The 20,533-nt window shown below is 42.7% G+C and overlaps 2 protein-coding genes across 2 annotated transcripts; both read right to left on the bottom strand.

Moving 5' to 3' along the window:
- Positions 1 to 2,334: 2,334 nt before the first annotated feature.
- Positions 2,335 to 7,602, bottom strand: tmem129 (transmembrane protein 129, E3 ubiquitin protein ligase). Its single transcript, XM_037260971.1, has 7 exons — positions 7,317 to 7,602; positions 6,776 to 6,834; positions 5,569 to 5,826; positions 3,624 to 3,784; positions 3,380 to 3,539; positions 3,214 to 3,286; positions 2,335 to 3,104 (listed from the first exon to the last, which is right to left on the bottom strand). The coding sequence occupies exons 1-7, from the start codon at positions 7,519 to 7,521 to the stop codon at positions 2,920 to 2,922; spliced, it is 1,101 nt and encodes a 366-aa protein (XP_037116866.1). The 5' UTR covers positions 7,522 to 7,602; the 3' UTR covers positions 2,335 to 2,919.
- Positions 7,603 to 8,595: 993 nt separating this feature from the next.
- On the bottom strand, positions 8,596 to 20,327 carry magt1 (magnesium transporter 1). The gene is made up of 10 exons (XM_037260972.1): positions 20,170 to 20,327; positions 17,557 to 17,726; positions 17,282 to 17,399; positions 16,483 to 16,623; positions 11,509 to 11,649; positions 11,299 to 11,388; positions 10,630 to 10,693; positions 10,033 to 10,107; positions 9,203 to 9,293; positions 8,596 to 9,110 (listed from the first exon to the last, which is right to left on the bottom strand). The coding sequence occupies exons 1-10, from the start codon at positions 20,248 to 20,250 to the stop codon at positions 9,095 to 9,097; spliced, it is 987 nt and encodes a 328-aa protein (XP_037116867.1). The 5' UTR covers positions 20,251 to 20,327; the 3' UTR covers positions 8,596 to 9,094.
- Between the last annotated feature and the right edge of the window lie 206 nt (positions 20,328 to 20,533).

The raw sequence follows: 20,533 nt of genomic DNA on the forward strand, positions 1-20,533 counted from the left end.
AACATGCAAACTCCACACAAGGAGGGCCGCAGGTGGAATCGAACCCACACCCTCTAAACTGTGAGGCGGACATGCTAAATATGTTATTGTATATTGTATATATGTTTATCAATATTTTTTTGTTATCTAATCATTTTTAAAACCATGGAAAACTCTTCGCACACTGGACAGACTCTTCAAAAGCTCTCCTGCAAGGTGAAGTGTTGCCAGTTTCCGGCTGAAGAAAGGGAAGGTGGATGAAGACAAGCTTAAATTTTAATTTTGTTTTAGTCCCATTTGAGTCTTTTGTTACATGTTGGGGACCTGCATTGCCATTTAGCTGCTCTCTTTTGTATAGGACTCGAATGAAGAGCGTGTTCTGTGTGATTGCAGACATGCAGCAGAGTGGGTTGAGCCAAACAAGAACCTCTTCTCTGCCAAAGTGGACCTGCCCGATGTTCTTTGCATGGGTCAGGAGGAACAGGCTGAGGCGACTCTGCAACATAAAAGACTGAATGGAAGACATAAGTGAAGAAATAAAAGAAGAAACTCTGGAGGTATAAATTCCACAACGGTGGCTCGTGACACACTGGTTCGCATGTCCGCCTCAGTTCAGAAGTTACGGGTTTCATTCCACCTCCGGCCCTCCCTTTGTGGAATTTGCTTCTTCTCCCCATGCCCGCGTGGGTCTTCTCCGGGCACTCCGGTTTCCTCCCACATCCCAAAAACATGCTTGGTAGGCCAATTGAGCACTCCAAATTGCCCCTAGGTGTGAGTGCGAGTGCGGATGGTTGTTCGTCTCTGTGTGCCCTGCGATTGGCTGGCAACGGGTTCAGGGTGTCCCCCGCCTACTGCCCAATGACTGCCGCGATAGGCTCCAGCATGCCCGCGACCCCTGTGGGGTCAAGCTTCCGAGATCGGACGTCCTCAGGGTAGTATGGCCGTAAGCTGTGATTGACCTCAAAATTCAGCATTTTATAGATACAATGGCCCCTGAAACCCCATGCCAACTAGCTAGTACTTGATGGCTGTTGTAAAAGTTTCCATTCACAATTGACGTGCAAAATAATAATGAAAAAGCTATTTTCTCCACTCCCGCTGGAGCGCCTGTCCTCTGGCGAACGCCCAAATGTAAATGAATGGGCTTTCGCACTTTGTGCAATTTCAACCAGGAGGAAGTGTGCGGCTTTAGAGCGGCCGTTGCGCACGGCCGGTGACGGCATCCATGGCCACGGGGCTCACTCAGGGGGGGTCCACGGATGCTCTGGAGCCTATTCAGGCGTGGGCCTCCGGTGCCCGTCACCCGGTCAAAGTTTCAGGCGTCCGCAAGTACTTTCCAAGTTTTCAGTGGACATCCGTGCGCAGGAGGACGCACTGGGAACGTCTTGGGATCCCCCGGGATGACCTGGATGAAGTGGCTGGGGAGAGGGAAATCTGGGAGTCCCTCCTAAAGCTGCTGCCCCCACGACCCGACCCCGAATAAGCGGAAGAAGATGGATGGATGGATGGATGGATGGATGGATGGATGGATGGATGGGCGGGACACTTACTGACTCCCACTTTTTAGGCGGGGTCTGCTTGATTTGACACATCAGCTTGACGAGGTCACAAAAGGAAGCGATCACAATTTCCCCATTGGAAATCATTGTAAAGACTATCGCCTAAAATGTACAAAAACAGCTATCAATACACACCAAAATTTAAATGGACATCTCTATTTAAGACTCTCCGTGGCTGGTGTTGGAAAAATGAGCAGCCTTTCTGCACCTGAAGTGCTCTGTCACGCCCATTTCCTTTTACCATTCACCAACATACGCAAACACCGAGAGGCTTTATGTAAACGGCATTGTTCAAACGCTGTTGTGTAGTCAATTGAAATTGGTATGGTTCGTTTGACTTATATTTCCTCTGAAGTCCACGTATGGGGTACCACCTCCGCCTCCTATCGCCGGCCACACTCAGCTGAAGAGTCGGCCTCCTCGCTGGAAGTCCGGTGCTGCTAATCTTTCCAGAAAGCCGACCTCCGGGCGTTGCGGTCCGGGTCAAGCCTCCTGGCTGAGCCACTTTTGTGTTTGTAAATTTCCATTTTTCCATTCACTCGGTTTCTTTTCTTTTCGCTCGCGTTCTGCAGTAAACGCGGGGTGCATTCAAAGACCACTCACGCAGTCGGAAAACTCAGTTTTTAAATAGGTCAGGGCAACTTTAACATTTTTTATCTCATCACATTGATTGAATGACAATCGGCTGGCTGACCCCTTGGCACTACCTGAGAGGTTTACAAGTTTTTTTCCACCCTTCAAAAGTTGATGTGGTATGTCCATTGTGCGCTAAAAAATACAAACACAAATGCTTGTGTGATATTTAAGAAGACTGTCTCTATTGCATGATGCATATATCACATTTTATTATCAATTCAAAATCCAGAAATCAGGTATTTCCAGAGGATTTGCATATTTTATCTTGCAAATGTACTTGAACCTCGGTTATGCTATCAAAGATATACTGTGCAGTTGCATGGATGTTGGTCCTATCCAAACTTCCTTTTCGTCTTTGTCTCAGATGCAAGTGTTGTGTAACATTACAGAAAAAAAAGAAGGCACTGAGGTTTGCACATTGAGTCGACTGACATTTGACGAGACAGAGCAGCAATTTCATTGGTTTGAAAGCATTAAAGAGATGATGATAAAAAGTTGTGAACAATGGCGGCCCCCAAAGTAATTCGTATGGATACTGCCTCTGCTGTACTAAAGTGCACACATTTAGTTCTGTTTGTACATACAGTCAGTAAAGCGTCTAGGATCAAACACAATCCTCTGAAAAAGTTATTATTCCTTAATCAATGTTCTCTCTACGGATCGAACATAAGGAAGTGTATCTTCAGGCTCGCATCAATTCATCTTATAGAGATGACAGCGTAACTGGGACTTGAGTGTGCGTGTGTCAGTGTACCAAACAAACATCCAGTATACAGAATTTGGCTCGACAGGTGGGGCACGGGACTCGGCTGGACAACCAGGTCTCAGGTCTTTGCTGGTCTTGTCGACTGGCAAACCATCGACCCAGACAAGACAAGCACCACATGGGTCTGCAGAAACACTCGTCGCACTCTGGCTCACTGTCAGCTCCTAGATAACAGGGCAACAACATTAACACGAATACATTAAAAAACAAAGTATGCTACTGACACCATTAGACAATTTTTTTTCACCATTAGACACTCACTGCCACACTTACCTTCTACATGACAGAGTCTGACCAGCTTGGTAGTTGCTGGGACCTGCATACAGCCAATACACGGCTCCACCTCCTGTAAGTACAGAGCAATTGATGGACAATACCTACCTTACTTATGTTTTACAAGTTAAGCAAAACCTCCACTCGCAGTGGTGACATAAAGTACCTGTCCAGTGGGGAGCAAGTAAGGCTGGTTGAGGTCCACATGAGCTCGGAATGTTTCCAGGAAAAGCTCACTCATTGTTTGGTGAATCACAACATTAGAAGAGTTCCTAATGGGAGCATGGAGCTTCTCCCTGAGCTCAGCATACTCTGTAGAGTTCAAACTGGGTAGAAAAAAACCCATAAAATTATAAAAATACAGTGCATGTATTTTTTGTCTAGCCGCTAATTATTTTGGACTACTGTACCTGATATCAAATGGTCTAATGGCAGGGTTGATGCTGTGCACTCTCAGGGTGAGCAGCTGTATGGGAGAGGCTGAGTCAGGACTCAGCTGGTGCTGCCTGGACTCCGTCACAGTCACATGACAGTCGCTCTGTGCAGCCATGTAGATGTTGTAGGTGGTCACCTGCTCATAAGACAAGTAATACCAACATCACATATAGATCAAATGCAGTGCAGTATACTTTGGGCTTTTCCCCTTCAAATGTTGCACATCTGAAACAGTCACGCCATACTAATATCTCCTCTACCCAAGCTCCTTTCCAAAAGTATTAAAATAGGAGGTTAAATCCTTTGTTTTTGCAGCAGACTGAAAACGTTTGGTTCTGACACCAAAGATGAACAGAGGACAAGTGTTTGACATTTAGGCTCAGTGTTTTTCCACCTGGATTTGAAACATAAAAGAGAAGCTTGTAACCATTTATTCCAATCCACCTACCGTAATTTTCGGACTATAAGTCGCGTTTTTTTTCATAGTTTGGGTGGGGGGGCGACTTATACTCAGGAGCGACTTATATACATATATATGTTTTTTTTCACTTTTTGGGGCATTTTATGGCTGGTGCGACTTATACTCCGGTGCGACTTATAGTCCGAAAATTACGGTATTTATAATGTGAAAAATTCAATGGAAGTTATTCCATGGGTTGTCCAGGAACAAGCTTATTTATCTTTGTTGATGAAATTGTAGCAATTACAAATTGGTATTGACAATTTTCTTTTGTTTCCATTGGAACAACCCAAATAATAATAACAGATATAATAAAAACCTCAACAAAAACAAGCCCGCAACCCCTGTGGGGACAAGCTGTATAGAAAATGGATGGATAATGATAAAGAATAAAAGCTAAAAGCTTTTTACAATTTTTGACTTTTCCGAGTCACTTAAATCTCTGTTTTGCGCCATTTTGCCTGACTTTTCCGAGTCACTTAAATCTCTTTTTTGCTCCATTTTGACTGAGGAAATCAAGCTGCGTAATAATTATGCAGTGCTGAGGCCCCACCATCGCTTATAACACAAATACACATGAGTTGATATGCTTGTATTAAGTAAGCATTGAACCTCATACGGCGTGAAAATATGCGTGAAAATTATCATACGGCCAAATAATGCACTTCCCTAATAATTCTGCACTTTCTGTCCAACGTGGTTTGGTAATGGATCCCAATTTTTTAATTTTTTTTTATTGTGATTTGGAACAAAACGTTTTACGAACACTGCCATCGACTTAATTGATTTTGAAGTAATATTTTAAATGGACGATATAAAAGCAGTACGAAAGTAAACCGCGTAAACCTTAGCGCTAGTGATTTAATTTCCGTGACTAATTCTAAAGGCAATTGATTAGAAGAAGTCGGAACAGTACTCCATTGTGCGACTACAGATCACTGCTCATGCTGTAATGTCCCGATACACTTGATGCAGGGCTCTGATTTGACTACATTTATTATTATTTAAGACTTTCTAAATAACGCGCTTTCGGGGTTAACACGACTCCCAAATTCTGCACCCAGAATCCGCGTAAAATTGAGGTTCAGCTGTATTTAATTTATGATTGTATTACATATAATGGGAATGCTGGATTTATGTCTATTTTTTCAAGACAATCTTATGTATGTCCTGTTTTTGTAGAACCACTGACACATTTTGGGGATGAAAATGAACCCTTTCCTGAGTTGTCTGTGTGTCTCCAGTTAGAATTTTAGAGAAATCTACTAAATTATTCCCGTCCAGTATTGACTTCATTACAGTGGTATCTGCTACTTTGTAATGCCATCTTTGGAATTGTGCATCAGATCATTCCTAAAAGGAAAGTAAAAAAGGGAAACAAAAGCTCACCTGTCTTATACTCCATTCACAGTCCATTTTGGTTAATGCTACAGTACACGAGTAAAGAAATGCAAACATACCTTTAACACCCAACTGTCAGTGATAATAACTCTGGCTCCAGGTGCCCCTGTAGCAAACTTGTCTATGCGTCTGAACTCTGTATTGATGTTGCTGGCAACTGAGCCCCAGTTTGAATAAGGAGGATGCACATGGGCCTGCAGAGCTCTGCTGATGGGATGGTTGCGCCAGCGTTGGCGGGACCAGTAGAAGGTGAGTATACAGCTGGTCAGTAGGATGCACATAGAGAGGACAACAAACGCCCTCCAGTGGTCATTCATCTTGTGGAACATAAAACAACAGAGAAGATGCATGTAGTTCTTCACAAACATTTGGGACAGATTAAAACTGAAGAAGTTCATAAAGATCCACTGCTTTAAACTATCCTTGGGTATGAATGTGGCCTGTGATTGTGTACTCTGTGTTTGCTTGTCGACCATGCCAGGGTATAGTCAGCCTCTCACCCAAATGTAAGATATTTGGATAGGCTCCAGCTCATTGTGATTCGTGACTCTAGTTGGGATAAGCAGTAATGCAGATGGATGGAGGTTTAGGCAGCATCTTGACCTAGTGCACCCCCTGATTTATCCAATTTCACTTTTTTTGAGCAAGAGAAGGGATGGCTGTTTTCTCTTAGCTTGCAACAAGCAAGAGGGTAACAATAGACATCACCACAAATCTGTGTCCTCAAAGATGTTTACATTGAAATATATTTATTATCCTCGTTAAAGTAAATGTGATCAACCTGTTTTGCCACAGCTTTTGGTCATCCTCAAAACAGGGTGAGTGAATTCCACAAGACAGCCTTAATTGCCATTTGACACATCCATCCATCCATCCATTTTCGGTACCGCTGTATCCCCACGGGGGTCGCGGGCTTGCTGGAGCCTATCCCAGCTGTCATCGGGCAGTAGGCGGGGGACACCCTGAACCGGTTGCCAGCCAATCGCAGGGCACACAGAGACAAACAACCATCCGCACACGCACTCACACCTAGGGGCAATTTGGAGCGCTCAATCGGCCTAGCAAGCATGTTTTTGGGGATGTGGGAGGAAACCGGAGTGCCCGGAGAAAACCCACGCGGACACGGGGAGAACATGCAAACTCCACACAGGGAGGGCCGGAGGTGGAATCGAACCCACACCCTCCTAAGTGTGAGGCGGACGTGCTAGCCAGTGCGCCACCGAGCCGCCCATTTGACACATAGTATTGAATATTAGAATGATATACCAGGTAAAAAGATTTCAGATGTTTCTCCGGAGCAGCAATACACATCCCCATGTAGTAACCTGCAGACATGGACAACAGCAGTCTGTTAAGTACAGTAGAACACACCCAACCACACGTGCGTGCGCTGTCAATCACATTACATAACTAACCAATACATAACTAGAACATTTTCGGTAAAATAGTGCACTTTAATAGATCATTTCAATTATCACAATGATACTTGGCATTGTAATGCAGTAATTGAAATGATATATTAAGTGTACTTTTTCCCACAAAATGATTTGGCATAGTTACAAATTCAAAGAGTGACCAAAAACCAACACTTCTGAGTCATTTGATTAAATGTTTAATATATTTGTCCATTTAGTTTCGATGTCATGTAGCAGGGAGGGAGCTGTTAAAATGACATGATTGTGGACAGAAACACTTGTGCTGGTGATGCTGTCACTCCACACTATGTACGTGTAGTTAAGTATCGGCTGGTATGCAGGCCATGATAAATCTCTATGTAAATTTTGTCAAAGCCTGTTATGAACAGTACCGAGTGGAAGTGCGGAATGGACCAGTAGTGTAGTGCTACTCCTCTTGACGTGGTACTGTACGAAATCCATGTCTTCACTTCCCAACCAAGACGAGAATAGATTTTGGATTGTCAACCCGGCCGAACGAAACTCATTGGGCGTAAATACGAAGCACAGAGATAAAACGGTGTAAGCTAAAGTAAACGTTAACTCCGGGCTTTCCATATTGTGGTCAGCTGAAATGTTCACAAATAAGTGTTAGGACTTCCGCTGACGCGGTGCGATTTCCTGATGCGGTTCTTCTTCTTTGCTGTAAAGTTGGAGAAAACGATTGTGTATGACAATCGACGAGTTAGCGCCATCTGCTGTAGTCAATGTGGACCTAACTTGCCCTATATATTCTGGTGGGACGTGAATCCAGTCCAAATATTTTTCGTACGCTTTAAGAATAAAACGACCCAAGTGTTTTCCAAGAAATAAAAGCAATAAGAAAATAAAGATTTTTTGGGCCCATTGTGAAACAGAAACGCTTCTGGGAATGTTTTGCTTTCTGTGGCACAGGGTGCTCGCTGCTGAGTGCAAAGACAACGAAAGTCTTTCAAGGTAATCTGGATAAAAATGTCCTGCCCAGTGTCAGAAAACTTGATCGTTGTTGCAGGTCCTGGGTATCCCAACAAAACAATGACACGCACAGTTTATTCAAAGATAAAATTACCGACTGAAACATCAGTCTATCCTGAAGTGTCCTGATCTAAACACTGTTGGAATAAATATTTGTGAAAGAAGCTGTAACAGTCGAGAAAGGCAACCTTTTAGTCTGAGAAGGTTGGAGCACTGAGCTCATAAACAGAAGAAAAATGCCCGTCTCAAGACATACTAGAAGTCTCAGGAATCGTTTGCTTGGATGTGCTATTGAAAATTTAAGTTAAGGGTATAATTATTTTTGTTCAGGCTGTTTATTAAGAAAATAATTTTACCAAGATTATTTTGTTGGTCCATTAAAATAAAATACCTGATGTTCGTTGGGTAATTATCAGTCAATTCTAAAAAAATAGTGTTTTATTTTCTCCAATTTCAAGTTAGTTTAGTCATCATTATAGGTCTTTTCATTGACAGGAGTACCAACAATTTTGTCCTTGTGTGTGTGTGTGTGTGTGTGTGCGCGCGCGCGCGTGTGTGTGTGTGTGTGGTGGGGGCCTCATTTTTTTGCTGTCTCTACATTAAAAAACACACACGATATGAAACAGTGAAAAGTAATAGAAAGTCCAAATAAAAACACATTGAAACCTACATTCAGACATTTATTTCATTATCAGTATATATTTATCACGACTTGTTAATGTTGGTTTTGAACAGAGAGGTTATTTATTAACAATTCAGCATTTAAAAAGAAAAAACATCTTACTCAGTCATTTCTGTTGTTCCAAAAGTATGCTTTTCATACTCGAGTACGATTCCATATAAAAAGAGGGTACTCGACAAAATCAAAATTTTGAACCAAATTATCCTAATAGAATAAAATATTCTACAGAATTGCAAGATGACATATTTATCATAAAGTGTGATGACTGCTCGTTCTCACTTGTAGGTATACTACTCTCTGCCAGAAAGACAAAAACAAAGGAAGTCTGTAAAGTATTGGGTAAGAATGTGTATGTGGACACATACACCACACAATACAAACATCTTTGGCTCAACCCGTCTTACAGTAACAAAACTGACATTTCACCCGTGAAAATAAAATTTATAATGGAGGCACTTTGGCTACTTAAAGTCAGACAGAGGATGTCGTTCAGTCTTAACTCATCAGGAAGCTGTCAAGGAAGCAAAGAGATCTTTAATATAGTGAAAATACAACCAGACAGTTTCTTAATTCTCACTTAGAGAAGATGAAACCAATGCCTACCTATATGGATAGCCATGATACTTTGCTCTGAAAATGGACAGCAGCCAGCTGAAAAACAGCACCACCAGAGCGATACCTACAACACACATAACTGACACACAAACACAAATCAATGACACAATTTCATTTAGGGATTTTCAAACCACACTTTAGTGATTCAACATAAGATTTGTTGTTTTAGAAACGACATAATGCGAGCAATCAGGTGCTTTGCAGCTTCTGAGTGGGGGCTATTTTTTTCAGGTCAAAATGCTTCGTGTCCTTAAGGGAGTCGTGAGAGATTACAGATGTGCAGCACAGTGGATCCACAAACTTGTGCAAAGAAGCATGAGAGAGCATTGCTATAGTGAGACAATACACAGCTCGGTAAAACAATACACGTAAAAAAAATAAAAATAAAAAAAAATAAAAAAAGACGTACATTTACAGTGTTTAGAAAGTATGCTCTCACAAGTTGAAATGTCGTTAAGTGTGCGGGGGCATTTCAAGGCTCAACCCTCTTCATTGTGTTTCCATGTATGAAAATGCATTTTTTAAATTTTTTTTTTTTTTTTTTTTTTTACATATGGCGGGTGGATCCAGAATGTAACTTCCTGAATGTTTGAATCACTGTACTGACAAGCGGTGTGCTACAAGGCCACAGGTTTGAGGACGTCACTGGTTTTGTTCAAGGTTTCTTCCTGTTCCGGGTAAACTTGTTTTCTTTATGACTGCAACTAACTGCCAGATTCGCAAATGACAGGTCACACACAACCTGTTTTGTGAGCCTTGAGAGAATTGTTGTGTTGTGCGTTAATGCAATCCAAGTAAAGAGAAAGTGGCACTCATACTCTTCCTTTTTCCAATGTCTACGTCGGAGGTAGCGGCCTCACACAACAGCACTATTCCCATGGTAACCGCAGCATCTGACGGAGAATGGAGGTCAAGGTTTAGTCACTTTAATCCAAGGGAGGGCAGTGAACTTCCCAAGCAGCCACAAAGGTTGTCAAGCGGAGCACGGCAACACGGAAACCCCTTACATATGAACTTAATGCTTTAAATTGTACTCTTTTGTTTTAACAAGTTATTACTTCTGTATAGATTATGTGAGTTATAATTATGAAACAAAAAGCATAACCCATTAATCGTAAGTAATTGTTAAAACTACGATATCGCTGTAATCAACATGCACAAAAACATGTCTGCTTGCATCTATTTTTCTATACTTTTGGGAGTGTGCTGACACTAACTACTTATCACTAACGCATTTTAGCCATTCCTTTAATACATTTAAAATAAAAAAAAGTATTTTTTTTTTTTTTTTTTAAATTCCCTCTAACATGAGGGCCACTTCTCGCATTGCAGTTTTATTTTCACTTCATTTGCCTAAAACCCTATCTTCAGATCACATCAAACATGAAAACAGAATGCATACAGGTGAAGGATACTGAAGAGAAGGACAATATGAGTCTCAGCCACAAACTGGGCCTGACTGCTGCCGTGTATATAACTCTGGGGGGTGGAAAAAAACATCATCATCAACGTTTAAACTGTTTGGTATTTAATTGGTTAAAGGGACGTCAACCCAAAATCTGTAATATATTCTGTGCAGCCCAACTTGTCGAAACACAGTGTTCTGATTCATGTTTAGTTTGTGGAATATGAATTAAACAGGCAAAATTTACCTGTCGACTGAAAGTGACGTCACAGATGCCAGGTCTCAGGGCACAGACAATCACGGCTCAGTTTCAGAAAATTGCTGAGCCGTGATTGGTTGTACCCTAAGACGGTAATTGTGATGTCGCTTTTTTTGTGATGTTGTCAACAAGTGACGAAATGGTGGCCATTTTGTTTGATTGGTTGTAACCTAAGACCTGATAATTGTGATGTCGTTTTCAGTCGACAGCAAGTGACAAAATGGCCGCCCCCTGAGATGGAGAAAAACGGATGAATTTGCTGCTTAACTCGTATTCCACAAACACAATATTAATCAGAATGCCATATTTAAACTAGTGGGGGCATATCCAACATATTATAGTTCTGTAAATTTTGGGGTTGACTTCCTCTTTAAGCTTACAATGATTCTTATTCCTAAGAAATTTGTATAGTCATCTTACAATCTGGCCAGTGTTGGGGTTTTTGTGCGCATATGGGGGTCCTCTGATGTGGTTCCACATCTGGCCAGAGGTCATGATCAGGACAAAGCACTGAAACAATAGAGGGATTTTGTATGTTAAGAGAATTCAGCAAACTATAACACATTTACAGTATGAAAGTGTAAAAATGTATGCTGGCTGTGAGGTCTAGTGAGTTCCATTCATAGTTACCAGTGCAGAGAAGGCCCACACATTGTTGTTAAAGAGAAACTCCAAATTGTTCCTTCGTAGATATGCCAGTCCACCAATAACAGCGAGGAGAAAACCAAGAAGGAGAGGCCCAGCATAGTTTGGAGGACGAATGACTCGGATCTAGGACAATTCAACGTGTAAACAAAAGCTAGTATTAAAAAACACAATTATGATGATGCTATACACGTGTGCCACCTTGTCAATGCACCACAGCTAAATTTCTTATCAAGCAAAACATCTAAATGTGTGTCCGTCCAGCAATTTTTGATCCCATTTATTCTGCTCATACTCACCGAAAGCTGGAGACCATGTCTCAGTTGAGTTATGTCAAAAGGCAGACTACACGCTAGACCGGTTGCCAGTCAATCACAGGTGTACCAATACTTTTTAGTTGTCTTCAATTAACAGAGTGGTACCAACAATTTTAAGCGAAAATAGCATGTTCCAAGTTCAGTGCGAAAAGGGTCAATTCTGCAATTGTAAGAAGATTAGACTGAAAAGTGGACACGGATTTTCGCTGTGATGAGCACAAGATCATTATGAGAGGAAGCAAATGAACTTTGAAAGAAAACTTTCTCAAAATTCACTCACAAGAACAAGAAAAGTACTGTAATCCTCATATCAAGTTGCAAGCGGGATTCTAAGACGCAAGTAAGATTGTTCAACAAAAGTGCTGTCTATTTGTGGTAAGCAAAAGAAAGCATACTGAGACGTATAAATCAAAGCATGCATGACTGAAGTGATGGAGGCAGGCAAAAAGAGGATAATCAAATAATTTCATTAAATTAAAAGTAAGCATGTCGCCCTCTCAGATTCCGTAGCAATCTAAAGCATTGAAGTGGTGGCTGGTGATCTGTTTAGGCAGCTGTGTATGGAATTACCAAAAAAAAAAAAAAAAAGCGCAGTAATTCCCAAGCTGTGGTTGAGTCTGCAGACACTATTGATAATGCACATCTGATAGTATTTTCTTTTTTTCAAAAAGTCAAACGGGGAATTTGTTCGGAATATCATTTTATGTGGTTTATATTGTTTGGCATGAGAGATAGTCGTATGCAAAAGTTTGGGCACCCCTGATCATTTTCAAAATTTTCCTTTATAAATCATTGGTTGTTCGGATCAGCAATTTCAGTTAACTGGAAGCCATGGCTGACAGGGGCTGTCCTCAGGCTGCTGAGGGCCAGGGACAAAGCCTTCAGAGCGGGGGATGAGGCTGGCTTGAGAACAGCGAGGGCCGACCTGTCCCGGGGCATCAAGGAAGCGAAAAAGGCATTCTCTTGCAAGGTTACCGCCCACTTCAAGGACAGCAGGGATGCATGGAGCCTATGGCAGGGCATTCAGACCATCACGGACCACAGGCCCGCGCCGCAGAGCTGTGAGGGCAACATCCGTCTGCTCAACGATCTGAACCGCTTCTTTGCTCGCTTTGACGCTCAGAACAGCACTTGCCCGCTGAAGACCCCTCCCCCTCCACACGAGCAGCCCCTGTGCCTCTCTGCCGATAGCGTGAGGAGGACGCTTGCCGCTATCAACACCCGTAAGGCGGCGGGCCCTGACAACATCCCAGGTCGAGCGCTGAAGGACTGCGCTGGGGAGCTGACGGGTGTCTTCACGGACATCTTTAACATTTCCCTGCAGCAGGCCATCGTCCCATCATGTTTCAAGGCTACCACCATCGTACCTGTGCCGAAGAAACCTGCTCCGTCCTGTTTCAATGACCACCGCCCCGTGGCACTGACGCCCATCATCATGAAGTGCTTTGAGCGGCTTGTCATGGAGCACATCAGATCCATTCTCCCCCCCACCATAGACCCCTACCAGTTTGCGTACCGAGCCAAACGGTCCTCTGAGGATGCCATCTGCTCTGCCCTCCACTCAGACCTCACCCACCTGGAGAGAAGGGACTCGTATGTGAGATTGATGTTTGTGGACTTCAGTTCTGCATTCAACACCATTGTACCACAGCGACTCATCTGCAAACTCGACAAGCTGGGCCTCAGTACCTACCTCTGCAACTGGCTAATGGACTTCCTCTGTCAGAGGCCTCAGGTGGTACGTGTTGGCGACAAACTCTCCGCCAGCATCACGCTGAGCACAGGGGCCCCCCAAGGCTGCGTGCTCAGTCCGCTGCTCTTCACCCTACTGACGCATGACTGCACTGCAACTTACAGTAGCAACCGCGTGCTGAAATATGCCGACGACACGACTCTGGTGGGTCTCATCACCGGGGGCGACGAGACTCAATACAGGTCGGAGGTCGACCTTCTGGCCACGTGGTACAGGGACAACAACCTCCTGCTGAACGGCAACAAGACCAAGGAGATTGTTGTTGACTTCCGGAAGGTTCACACCCAACACCTGCCGCTGACCATCGACGGTGCTGTGGTGGAGAGAGTGAGCAACACCAGATTCTTGGGGGTGCACATAAGTGAGGACCTCTCCTGGTCCACCAACACCGCATCACTGGCGAAGAAAGCTCAGCGCCGCCTGTACTTCCTGCGGAAACTCAAGCGAGCAAGTGCTCCTCCGGCCGTCATGACTACATTCTACCGTGGCACCAGAGCGTCCTCTCCTGTTGTATCGCTGTTTGGGGCGGTAGCTGCACTGAATACAACATGAAGGCCCTGCAGCGCATAGTGAACACGGCTGGTAAGATTATTAGTGCTTCACTCCCCTCCCTGAAGGACATTTACACCTCCCATCTCACCCGCAAGGCGACTACGATTGTGAGTGATGCGAGTCACCCCACTCTTTGTTTGATCTTCTGCCCGCTGGGAAGAGGTACAGGAGCCTGCGCTCCCGCACCACCAGACTCACCAACAGCTTCATACTCCAGGCTGTTAGGATCCTGAACTCTCTCCCCCCTTCTGCGTAGTGTCCTGTACTTTTGCGCTATATTCTGACTGTCTGCCGTATGCACACTTGCTCCATTTTTGCTCGTCTTATTTATTATGTATTTGTTTATTTATTATTTATTCATCACTCTTATTTATTCATTGTTTGTGCCTTCTTGTTTTTACTTTTCGTGTTGTTTACTTGTATGTATATTGTGTACTATGTCTTGTCACCGTGGGACAGTGGGAGTGTAATTTCGATCTCTTTGTGTGTATTGACGTGAAGAAATTGACAATAAAGCAGACTTTGACTTTGATATAGCAGACAAACACAGTGATATTTGAGAAGTGAAATGAAGTTTATAGGATTTACAGAAAGTGTGCAATCATTACTTGAACAAAAGTAGGCAGGTGCATAAAGTTGGGCACCCCAACAGAAAAATGACATCAATATTTAGTGGATCGTCCTTTTGCAGAAATAACAGCCTCTAAACACTTTCTATAGCTTCCAATGAGAGTCTGGATTCTCGTTGAAGGTATTTTTGACCATTCTTCTTGACAAAATATCTCCAGTTTAGTCAGGTTTGATGGTTTCCGAGCATGGACAGCCCGCTTTAATGCACACCACAGATTTTCAATACTTAGGTCTGGGGACTGATTCCATACGTTGTAATTGTTCCTCTGGATGAATGCCTTAGTAGAATTTGAGCAGTGTTTGGGGTCGTTGTCTTGTTGAGGTATCCATCCCCTGCAGAACTTCAACTTTGTCACTGATTCTTGAACATTATTTGCAAGAATCAACTGAATCCATGCGACCTTCAACTTTAACAAGATTGCCAGTACCTGCACTGGCCACACAGCCCCACAGCATGGAACCACTACCAGATTTGACTGTGGGTAGACAGTGTTTGTCATGGAATGCTGTGTTCTTCTTCCTCCATGCATACCGCCCCTTATGTCCAAATAACTCAATTATAGTTATATCAGTCCCCAGCACCTTATTCCAAAATGAAGCTGGCTTGTCCTAATGTGCTTTAGCATACCTCAAGCGACTTTGTTTGTGGCTTCTGCCCCATTATCATCTCCTGTACAAAGTGCACTGAATAGTTGAACGATGCACAGTGTCACCATCTGCATGAAGATCATGTTGTAGGTCTTTGGAGCTGCTCTGTGGGTTGACTGACTGTTCTCACCATCCTTCGCCTCTGCTTATGAGATTTTTCTTGGCCTGCCACTTTGGGCCTTAACTCGAATTGTGCCTGTGGTCTTCCATTTCCTCACTGTGTTCCTCACAGTGCAAACTGAAATCTCTGAGCTAGCTTTTTGTATCCTTCCCCTAAACTATGACGTTGAACAATCTTTGTTTTCAGGTCATTTGTTTTGAGGCTCCCATGTTGCCACCCTTCAGAGAAGATGTAAAGAGGAGTACAACTTGCAACTGGCCACCTTAAATACCCATAACTGGAGATGTTTTGTAAAGAAATACCTTCAACCCGAATCCAGACTCTCATTGGAAGCTATAGGAAGCGTTTAGAGGCTGTTATTTCTGCAAAAGGAGGGTTTTTCTGTTGGGGTGCCCAACTTTATGCACCTGCCTACTTTTGTTCAAGCAATGATTGCACAATTTCTGTAAATCCTATAAACTCCATTTCACTTCTCAAATATCACTGTGTTTGTCTGCTATATGATATATTTAACTGAAATTGCTGATCTGAACAACCAATGATCTATAAAGAAAAATCGTGAACATTATCAGGGGTGCCCAAACTTTTGCATACGACTGTGTTTTGTTTTTGCTAATGGACCGTTGACTTATTAAAAAAAAATCATTGTGACCATTTATCTATTTGAGTCACCCGCCACTGCGTAAAATGTCTATACCCTAAAAATAAAATCACATCAAAACATTTTCCTCATTATGTTTCCATGCTTACTGCCATACTCCCAGTCAGAATTATTCAATATAGTTGTAAATGACTGCAATGACGGGGTTCAAAGCATAATGGACGTTTTCAATTTTACCTCCATGAGAATCCCAAGTTTAATGTGATTATTTTCCCCTTCTGGCCATTAAATCATTTATACAGTTAACATGAATTAAAATGAGGCTTATCACACATACCTGCACATTAGTCCGGTCCGCCACCCACCTCGCCAGTTGCTCAGCTGCAAAGCCTTTGACCTGGAGCTCGTAGTTATCAGACTTACGGGTCTTCCCTTTGGCAGGGAAATGGAGAAATGTGGGCGCAGAGTTCATATTAAGCTGCAACCAAAAGACAAATTTATACATACAATACTTCTTGTACAGGCAGGCTCCTATTGAAAGTGATCATATCGGACAAAGAAATCGAAAATGATCCAGTAATTTCTACTTTCTAATGGTCACCTCCTTCAACTTTTCATCACAGGTCTGATTTCCTTGAACTTAATGAATCACGCCGGGAAATCCGGATGTTTCAGCAGCATTTGTTGACACTCAGGTAAGCCAAGAAATTTAAACACATTAGACGGCCTCAAAGAACTAAATTACTGAGCTGTTATTGCTGGCATGTGTAAAGGCTGATAAGCAGCATAGTTCACATTTATTTGGGGTAGGATGATACAGGTAAGTCACCAATCAGTATTGCGATGATATGTGGCCCACGATACAACATGACGATACACGATATCTATGATATATTGTCAGAAATTTTATATATATCACTCAAAAAGAAAAAAAATACCCATAAAAAGGAAAATGCCAAAACTTGGCAAAACGTACAAAGAATTATGAATTATGCGTAGTCCGTTAGCGTGTTGAAATACAAAATATTGATATTTGTCATCAGTTTAACGATTATTCCAACAGACGGTGCAACGATATATTGCAATGTTGATTTTTCCCCACCCCTAGTTCACAGGTTATCAAACTCTAGTCTCACCATCTGAAAGACATCCGATCCTTCATCAAAATCGACCGATGCAAAGAAGACCTTGTTGGTAAAGGCAGAGGAATAACGCCAGGAGTTTGCCAGCACTTGAAATTCTTCATCGGCTTGTCTGAAATGAAATGAAAGACGCGTTTGAATTCCAGCCATCATCCATACCTCTTGTCCTGACTTGGGTCTCATGGACTAATATGGAATTATATTATTGGCAGATGCCTGAAACAATGACAACATAAACAAGACGTGCATATTAAGTTGCTGCTCCATACCTGCAGACTCCACATTGCCTGTGTGGTTGCAATGCTGTAAACATGATGATCACAGAGTAGTTTCTGGGAGGAGCCTTGACAAAGCGGCGAAATTTATCGCCATTCATTCGAATGACAGAACGTTTGGAGGTCCACTCCATCATCTGGGACACTTTCTCAGAAAGGAGAGTCTACATGGAGCACAGACAGAAGCTTATCAGCCTAACAATTCTAGACAGAGAAAAGCCCCCTTGTCCAATGGGCGCTGTTAGATGACCCAGTAAAGGGATGGGAGTCAAACATTTATTAAAATATTTGAGGGGGGGGGGGGGGGGGGGGGGGCTGACTTTACTACCATGGCTTTTTACACGCTGGAAATGTGCACATCATTTTACAATATCTTATTTCATTTCATAAAATAACTTCCTGGCCTAGCAAGCCAGACACACAGGGCGTGTATAGTGACGTTGTGTGGCGGTCAGTCCTCGCCGTTTCGTATGCTTTGACACACGTACGCCTGCCACCAGATTCCCGTTTGCCTGATCCGCTGTGTAGCAAGAAGCCTGGACTGTTTGGCTCAACCTTCTGCCTGTTCCCGAACCAAGCCTGGACTCTGTTGGCCCGACCTTCTGCCCGTCCCCGACCATGAGCTTGCTTTGCCTCGTGCACCTGCTCTGGTGGCATTCCAGCCTCCCTTTTCCCCTTTTCAGCTTTTCGCATCCCCTAAATAAACAGTCCATGTTGCACATGGTTGCCCTGCCTGTTCGTGACAGGATGGCTGCCACACTTCCTGCGTTTGTCTGCAGTGACGCACATTGCATTTGTTCTGATGGCACTGTCGTGAATGGCAGCCTCCAAGCAGTGTTCTCTCTTTTTCTCTTAATTTCCTTCTTTCTCTTTCTTTTAATCTGTAATATGGTATTGTCCCGCAGCGATTCTTCTTATGCAAGCTTCATTAACTAAAACACATTGTCGACAGCAAACAAGTACCGTAATTTTCCATGTATAATACGCCCCCATGCCTAATACGCACCCTAAAAATGGCATGTCGGTGCTGGAAAAAAGCCTGTACCCATGTATAATACACACCCAAATTTTGACTCTTACTTAAGTCCGTAAACGTAAAATTATTTCAGAAAAAAGATCATCTTTGGGAACAACAGCAGAGAAGAAAGGAACAAGGCAAAGTGTTGTGAAATAAAATATTACCTGTAATACGCATTTTGTTATTTGCTGATTGAAACTGCTAATTAAACTGTGAATTGAAACTAATAGGTAGAGAACTGAACTCTCGCTCTTTATATAGCTGACGTGTCTTGCGCATCCGTTCTGCGCATACTGTCATGGCGGCCTCCGTATGATATCCGGTCTGCGATGGAGATTAAAAAACAAACAATATTTGACAATAACACACCATCAAGGATTGCACCATCGCATCAAACGATGTGTCGTCAATTATGAATTTTACTGACTAAGTGTGTTGGGCAGGATGGCTGAATGCGATGCGCGATTGACAACAAACAAGATGAAAGGTGATTTCAAGTTTTATTTCGAGGGAGATTTTCTTCAAAAATTGTTGTACCCATGCATAATGCGCACCCCTGATTTTAGGACAATAAATTAGTTAAATTTTGCGCATTATGCAATCACAGTACTTGCAAATAGTGTCGCCAGTAGAGGTATGTTTAGTTTTATGTTTTGATTTTTACTTGAGCTACAGCATTTAAATATTTCCATTATCGGTGGAGTGTTCAGACATGGACTGTGACAGAGTTCTACCCAGTTGGGACTGGGACATATCTGTTAATTATTTCAATATATATCAAACTTAATATATACCCCTTACCCCATGATACTGTTTAACACTTAAGGGCACACATGAAATGAACACAAATTGACTTGCTATATACATATTCACATTTCCACTCATTATCACAATATGACTGATAATGGGCAGAAGAGTGAAGCAGCAGTTTTTAGGAAGAATAAAATATTTAGGAAAAAAAATCTGCAAATTTACTGGTCACATATGTTGGAAAGATGCCACCATTTACAGGTCTTTAAGTTTAGAACTCAGATGCAGATGGTGGCGCATTGAACTTAAAAACAAAAGTTATATTTATTGAACCCAAGGCCCATTTGTCTACTCTGATTGGCTTTGTATTTCAATGTGCACATGTAATATAAAACATGCGAGCAGGGCACATCATCGTATATGGACAAAAGTTTGTAACACATCAAACCCTTCTATTAGTTACCGTTGAAGTGTACAGTTCTCTTCTGCTACATGACCAAACATGGTATTATGAGATCCTACGGAAGATACCTATCAATCGGCATTAAACAATACATTCATTCATCATAACAAATCATAAGTGAGCATTGCGAGGTATTCATCGTTCGACGCGTTGTATAAAGATCATCTGTTCATGATGCAAATATATAATGTGTGTGTGTGTGTGTGTGTGGGGGGGGGGGGGGGGTCATAGGTCATAACTTAACCCAACGTTAGCTTTTCTCCGATGGTTATTTGCTCAATACAGGAAGAAGAAAGCCAGAGTGCAAAATGACATGAAACTGTCCCACATATTTCCCACTGAGCATAGATTGAAAAATAAAAGTAACCAACAATACCTCTTTTTTCTTCTGTGCGTCACCAGAGTCATAGTAGAATATAAAAAGGATAAATAACGAAAATAAAAGTTCTCCACGCATTCTGCTGCACTGCAACCAACAGCCTCCTGTCAACTTTCTATTGGTCGTTCTTCTTCTTCTTCCGTGCCGCTTCTTCTTCTTTGGTCTTTAACGGCGGTGGCACACGTGAACACGCACGCCAGCGACGAACCGCCGTGCCTACCCGGCGGCCATATTGACAGGGGCGACCTTCCGACCAGAGGGGATTACACGGCCGCTCGCTATGCTGCATTAACGTAAAATTAGAACTCGGACTTTTTCAATTTATAACTAAGAAAAGTGCACTAGAACGCCCCTTATGAAC

Source organism: Syngnathus acus, chromosome 10, assembly GCF_901709675.1.
Source record: "Syngnathus acus chromosome 10, fSynAcu1.2, whole genome shotgun sequence".
In the NCBI taxonomy this organism is placed as follows: domain Eukaryota; kingdom Metazoa; phylum Chordata; class Actinopteri; order Syngnathiformes; family Syngnathidae; genus Syngnathus; species Syngnathus acus.